Consider the following 7,369-nt stretch of genomic DNA (forward strand, 5'->3'; position numbering starts at 1 on the left):
ACCTTGGCCATGAGATGTTCCATGCACACATTCTCCTGTATATGTACCAGCATCTTGATTTGCTGTTACTGTAAATGTACCGGTTAATACAAATCCATTAAATATGCCCGTAAATGTTCCATCATCCGTTGTAAAGGTTCCTTGACCATGCGGGATTCCATTTGTACATTGTCCTTTATATGAATTTCCACTGGTATCATCAAATGAACAATGTACGCATCTTTGCCATCAGTACCACACCATCAATGTCAATGTATACACCTGTCTGAGGTGCAACTTCCTTCACAACTTCTTTCGTATACCGAACTACTTCTGCAATGAGCGCAGCCTCTGTAAAGTGTAACGGATCAATGGCAGGAATACAGTGATAAATTAAACAATTAAAATCCATAAAGAGCCATGCGACAGGATGTGCGTGAGAAGATACTAATCCATGCACACTGTGAATTAGTTTTTTATAATAAGAAGGGATACCCATGAAGTACTACATATTATATTCGTAATAATGCTTTAGATCTATATAATAGAAATAGAGATGGCCGATCTATGAAGTGTGATAATTGGTACAATTCTACAACTTGGAGCATTAATGCCAGAATCTGTATTATTTTGATCATTTCTTCTTTATTTTATTACACTCAATAAATCATTTGGAGTATTTGCTATTTTTATTGTGGAGCTTATTCTGTCGCATAAGTTTTTATCATGGATGTTTACTCAAACAACGGGTGAGTCCGGACATAAAGACATAAAATGCTTTGCGGGATATAAAATACCGCGAACAGATGTACAGCAAATGGCACCATTGCATCAATATCCATCGTATTCATTCTTTTCCATTACTGCAATTGCAACCTATCTAGGTCTATCAACAAGGGAATTTGAAGATACCATGAAAACAATGGGACCACAATGGGAAGGTCGTTCCTTTTTGTCCTGTATGTTTATTATTGGTGTACTTGTTACCTTTTTTATTGTTCGTTTAGCATTCTGTGATGCACCGACAGAATTAATGATTGCATTCTTCGCAGCAATTGCATGTGGTTTTCTGTTTTTTAAACTAAATACAATGTTTTTTACGGTAGAAGCAATCAATTTTTAGGGCTTCCTATGATTGTTTCTAAAAATAAAGAGGGTGAGACCATTTATGTTTGTTCAAAGTAGTAATGGATATAGAAACGACATTGAAAGATATTATATCCGATGTAAAGTTTTTCTTAAAAGGAGGTGTTACGACATTACCACTAACCATTGGTGGATCAATGCTTATTATTGGGTTATTTACTTCAAATTATGCTATGTTATTTTTTCTTCTTGGATTCTTATTTGCAGCACCATTTGTTGAATGGGTGATCAATACAGTTACAGCATTAGTACCAAATAATCCATTTAGCGTATTATCTACTGATATGTGTCGTTTATCAAGTCCATTTCGAACAATGGCAAATGCTCCTGCAACAAAAGAAGTGCGTGTTGTTTCGGAATTGCTTACAATGGTTCTGTTTTTCTTTGGATACATGGGATTCAATGCATTTCAATTGTTGTACATTTATCCGAATGTAGATGGTCCAATGGACGATTCTACATCAGGTAAGGTGTCTGCACGTAAAACACAGGCATTTATGTCACTTCTTGCAATCGTATTAGTATTAATATGTGTTATTATGTTTCAATTAACTTCAAATTGTGAATGATTCACTGCAACGGCCTTTACAATGGTTATTGGATTTATTGTATCGAGTATCTTTTTAGTAGGTGGTGGAGCATGGTATTATCTACTTAGTTTAGTGTGTGAGAATCGTTTATCGGATTTGTTTGGTATTGCAAATCGATTATTAGGTAAAGATGCTACAAAGAATGTACCTGTTGCTTGTGTACATATGCCATAAGGTATAGCTAGTGTTGTGCTTTTAGCACAACATGTACCCTATGCCTTAAGAACCACGTAGCAATTTAATCGTATTTGCATTAGTATGATTTACCATGATACACCGAATGACATTATTATGAATACACATCATGATGTCATTTTCAATCTCTTCCCATAAATAATCAAATATCATTTATGGAGGATAGACGCCACTAAAATCAATAAAAATGGCCTTTGGTAGTCCATTGTTATGGAACGGCTTTAATTGAATACGTTGAGCAGCACTGTCAATGCTACTACATTCCCATGTTTCTACTGTATCAAATAATTGAGGAAATACCCATTGTGATGGAACATGATGATCACGTAATGTATCATTATCGGAATACGGAACAATATATTGACGATCTGGTTTTCCAGTAATATATTGCCATAAGGTGGATCCATCATATTCTATCATAAATGTTGTAACAGGAATGTCATGGAGAAGAATAGATGTAAAAAAAGATCCAAAGGAGGGAAGTGCAGGAGAAGAACTGTCGCGTTTCAACCGAATGTAAATGTATTCATTGGCTTCTACTGCACATTTGATGAGTTCAGTAATGGCATGTTCAACTCTATAATTTGTGCTGAACGTATGACTCAAATAGTATGTATTATTATCCATACGATAACGGAGATCAAATAGACGAACACCTAATGCAAATTGATCTTTCAAGGAAATATCTTGGGTTTGGGCCCATAGCCAACAGATGCACATGCATTCATCTTTAGCAACACATGCACAGAAATCGTGTGATCCGATAATAACCATCTATGTGTATAACACATTCAAAAAAAATCATAAAAACACTTCATTTCAATAAGGAATCGGATGGTTCGTTGAAGATCGATATGGGAGCATGTACCTTGTCGTATGGCTAATGTCATATGTTGTTGTACTAATGTAAAATATTCTTTAAAGTGAAAGATTGGTTCGTATTCTGTATATTTTTCAATAGGAAATGATTCTTTTCCTAGTCGTTGATTGACTTCATTGTGAAGTTGAAACAACCATGTACGAATGTTTTCTTTTGTTACTGATCGGATCAGATGAGCATTCCAATAAGCGGTATAATGTTTTTTACATTGTGGACAGGGAAGAGAATATCGTAGACTTTGAAGTAGTCCGATCCAAATTCGTGATTCTTCCTGTGGAAGTTTTTAAGTTGTTGTGATCAAATTTGTTCACATGCACTGTGAAGGATTTTCCATAAGGCAGGACCCCATTTTCCATTGGATGGACTTTGAACAGGTGGAACTGATCTACGAAACATTACTAAGAGTGTATACTATTCTATATACAAAATGTACACATAGAATAGGATGTCAAATAAAGATATGATGGAAGAAGAGGTTGTATATGAAGATGATGTAGATACACCTATGGAAAAAATAACAATTGATGGAAAATCAATGAATGATATACAGGCAGCTGCATCTATGTCCAACAAAGTACCTTTAAACGAAGTACCTAATAACGGAGTACCTTCAAACGAAGTACCCAATAACGAAGTCGTATATAAAAATAATATATCAATGAAAAATAATACACCCAATGTAGTACCTAATAATAATAATAATAATAATAAATTAAATAATAATGTACCAATGAATGAATTACCAGAGATACCAGAAGAAGAGGAAGATGAACAAGAACAATCATATGATGAAACCTTAACAAAACCAGAAACAGTATATTTGGAGAAAACATTGAGTTCATCTCAGATTAACCATATTCTGTCCCGTGTTGAACCCCGTGTAAAAAAGCAATACCATTTTCAATTTAAAAATGAAGAAGATGATACTGCCTTAAAAATGCCATGGCAAAAATACAATTAAATGTACTCTATGATGAAATGAAAAGCCATGCAGATGTGCGACTCATTCCCATTGGTCATACAGGTAAAGTTACATATGGACAGGAAGAGGGTAGAGTTTGTTGAAGTTAGAGAATTAACAAAGTGCTGATAGTGTTTAAACTTGTATGAAGTATTCGAGGAGATACAAAAACACGTCCATTGTAAATCAGAACTGTCAAGTCAGAGTTAAGGTGTTACTAAACAGCAACCGAAGAAGACTATAGATAGGTAGCCTCACCTTCACAATCAGCGCCATTTGGTGGCTGTTACAATACAACATATATGATTACAGATTACACTTATAGGGTTCATCATTAAGAAGATATGTACATTCAATATCTGGATTGAATATGATTTCCAACAGAGTTCATTTTATGTTATGTGATAAGGATAATGTAGGAAACTCAGAAACATATTATATTCGTTTATACTTTTTTCCATCACGTAATCCATCCATTCAAGAAACAGTTGTTGATTTTTTTACAACAATGGGACACAATGCAATGGGACACAATGCAATGGGACACAATGCAATAGGTCAAAATGGAATGACTAATAATAATATGAATACAAATAATCTACTAGAAGAATCTGCTAAAAAAAGTAATACACCTAATTATCGAAAACGAGTCATACCTCACATTACATCTCGTAAACTTATGACACGTAAACGAAAGAGATCTGTAAAAAAATCTCCTATGTCCTATAATAATTCATATAATAACAAGTCATATAATAACAAGTCATATAATAACTCATATACTAAATCGTATAACAATAGTCCATATAACAACTCATATGATAACAAGTCTTATAATAATATAAACTCATATAATAGTTCCTATAATAGCTCATATAATAACCAAAATAACTAATTTAAAACAGTACGATCTTCCAAATATAAACCATACAAAAAACGTAGGTATAAAAAGCATACTGATAAGAAGCGTACCCATAAGAAACGTGCCGATAAGAAGCGTACCCATAGAAAGCAGTATAAACATCGTATACAGTACAGATCATAACAACTATATCATAAAAATTGAAAATACAGAATGATATATATAAAGGAGACAATTACAATTGAAATGAATGATACGCCTATCAAACAGAACTACAAAGTTCCTCGTATGTTATGGGAGAATTTTAAAGCAGTTCTGTTAGCACAATAAAAAAAAATACATTGAAGAACTTGCAAAAGTCCTAGAAGTAAACCCAATAGAATTACAGAGGCGTGTTATGCCTTCTGCAGATACCATTAAAGTTGTATTACAAGATGCAGAAGAAGGTGTCTGTCAAGCCTATGTTCAGAAAGATGCTCTTACTGTCTTTTGCAGAAAACCAATCTATTATCATTCCAGATTCTGTGCAGCACATACAGCTAATCGCTTATTGGTAAAAGATGGTAATACTACTGTGATACAGAGATTAAAAGATATTGAAACTGTCCCACCCATTTGGGCACTGAATATGGATATTATTACGTCAGCAGGACAGAATATTGGAAAAATTAATCATAGTACACAGAAAATTAAGATCTATGTACTAGATAAATGAATAAGACTAGAAAAGCGAAAAAAGAAAAAACAGCTGCTGTTGCAGTGTTTCACGGAGCAGTAGAAGGTGATATGGTCATTTTGAATTGTAGACAGGGTGTACGAATAAAAGCAACATTTACCGAGCTACCAAAAGTAAAACATGGGTTCCATATTCATAAAGCAGGAGATTTACGTGGCGAAGGCTGTAAGGGTGCTTGTGAGCATTATGATGTGGGGAAGCATACACATGGATCTTATACTTCGAAACAACGTCATACAGGTGATCTAGGAAACATTGAAATGAAACACAAGAAATGTACACAAACTTATACTGTTAAAAATACTTCTGTCCGAGACTTATGGGGACGTTCTATCATTGTACATGCAGATGAAGATGATTTGGGAAAAGGTGGATTTCCAGATTCAACAGCAATAGGTCACTCCGGAGCGCGTATTGCTTTTGCAATTATTAGACGAGGATTATGTTAGAACTAGGTTAGAACTGTGTTAGAACTGTGTTAACTTATGGTTTGTTTGCAGATTTTCTAGTAGATGATCTCGATCTACTAGGAGATTTTCTACCAGGTGATCTACCACGTCTAGTGGCAGAACGATTCGGTGATCTTCTATCAGGCGATCTTCTACCAGGTGATCTTCTACTAGATCTCATAGGAGATCTCATACCACGTCTAGTGTCAGACCGATTAGGCGATCTTCTACCTCGTCTAGTGGCAGAATGATTGGGTGAGCTTGCTCTATTGGGAGATTTTCTATGAGGTGATATTACCCCTTACGTAACGGTACATAACTATTGTATTTGACCGTTGTAAATATCCAATTGATGTAATAAGAGAACCAGCACGAATAAAAGCAATATGACCTTTATTGTCTGTTACATTGGAAGGTCGTGTCAAATTAACCATACCATAGGTTGGTCCATTATCAACAGGTCCATCTGAAATACTGAGGGTTGGCTGAGTTACATATGTTATTGCTACTGTAGGATTGGTGATTTGTACTAATGCACCTCGATTTGATATTCCAATTCCTATATTATTACTTGTATTAATATAAATTCCACTATTACCTGCACCCGTCTGTAAGATTAAATTTCCAGACAATGTATTGATCACTGTATCTCCTGCCGCAGCAAAATTTGAATATGCCCCTGCACTTGATGCAATAGGAATTTGTAATGCAGTAGGATAGGTAGAATTACCCATAATGATCTGCGGATTGGTTGCACCATAAATATATAGTTTCTGTGAAGAACTTGATGTCCCAACTACTCAGACTACATTCCCTGCAACAATCGCATTTCCACTCGTATACCCCGATGGCAATCGAGTGACAGACTCAATCACAACTTCACTAGAAGTACATGATCCAATATACTGTCTATTTGCTGACATAGCACAAAATGTCCATGGATTACTTGGAATGGTAGCAGAGGACCATGTTGTACCATACGTAGTAGAATAATAAATCAATTTAGTACCTACAGTGTTAATTGTTGCAACTTGATACTATCCTGAAGCAGAAAAACATACACAATTCCAATTTGGCGATGAAATACTGTTTGATGTTGCCCATGATACACCATAATTACTTGAATAATAAATAACACCACCCCATGAGACAGCTGTTTGATATTGTCCAGAGGCAGAACAACATACACTTTCAAATGTAATACCTGATAAACCACTTACTTGAGTCCACGTTTGGCCATAATCTGTTGATATATATAAAAATTTTGTTCCTGTTTTTTGTTACAGGTGCATAAAACATGGTTGCTGTCTGATACTGTTTAGAAGCAGAACAACATACAGATGTATAGTATCCAGAGACTGAATTAGATTGTGTCCATGTTACACCATAATTTGTAGAATACCAAATGTAACTTGTAGTTCCACCTACATTTGCTTGTGTAGCAGTCTTATATTGTCCAGATGCAGATACACATGATCCATACCATCTAACTGTTGGTGAAGTAACTCGTGTTCATGATAGACCATAGGTAGAAGATATATATATATTACTTTCTGCATTAAGTACACCTA

General features: G+C 34.9%; 1 protein-coding gene and 1 long non-coding RNA gene across 2 annotated transcripts; one reads left to right on the top strand and one right to left on the bottom strand.

The window, feature by feature from the left end:
* Positions 1 to 1,235: 1,235 nt before the first annotated feature.
* LOC124204525 lies at positions 1,236 to 3,977 on the bottom strand. Its single transcript, XR_006878959.1, has 3 exons — positions 3,534 to 3,977; positions 3,369 to 3,476; positions 1,236 to 3,293 (listed from the first exon to the last, which is right to left on the bottom strand). It is a non-coding gene; the product is annotated as an uncharacterized LOC124204525 (long non-coding RNA).
* A 1,347-nt stretch (positions 3,978 to 5,324) lies between these two features.
* Positions 5,325 to 6,049, top strand: LOC124207745 (superoxide dismutase [Cu-Zn]-like). Its single transcript, XM_046605349.1, has 3 exons — positions 5,325 to 5,526; positions 5,590 to 5,760; positions 5,850 to 6,049. Exons 1-3 carry the CDS (start codon positions 5,325 to 5,327, stop codon positions 6,047 to 6,049), a joined length of 573 nt encoding a protein of 190 aa, XP_046461305.1.
* Positions 6,050 to 7,369: the final 1,320 nt, after the last annotated feature.

Source organism: Daphnia pulex, chromosome 2 (genome assembly GCF_021134715.1).
Source record: "Daphnia pulex isolate KAP4 chromosome 2, ASM2113471v1".
Lineage (NCBI taxonomy): Eukaryota > Metazoa > Arthropoda > Branchiopoda > Diplostraca > Daphniidae > Daphnia > Daphnia pulex.

Coding starts and splice junctions, on each gene's coding strand:
- LOC124207745 (XM_046605349.1), top strand. CDS start 5,325: ATGAATAAGACTAGAAAAGCGAAAAAAGAAAAAACAGCTGCTGTTGCA. Junction 5,527..5,589: donor CGAAGGCTGTAAGGGTGCTT/GTGAGCATTATG, acceptor AACGTCATACAG/GTGATCTAGGAAACATTGAA. Junction 5,761..5,849: donor AATAGGTCACTCCGGAGCGC/GTATTGCTTTTG, acceptor GTTTGTTTGCAG/ATTTTCTAGTAGATGATCTC.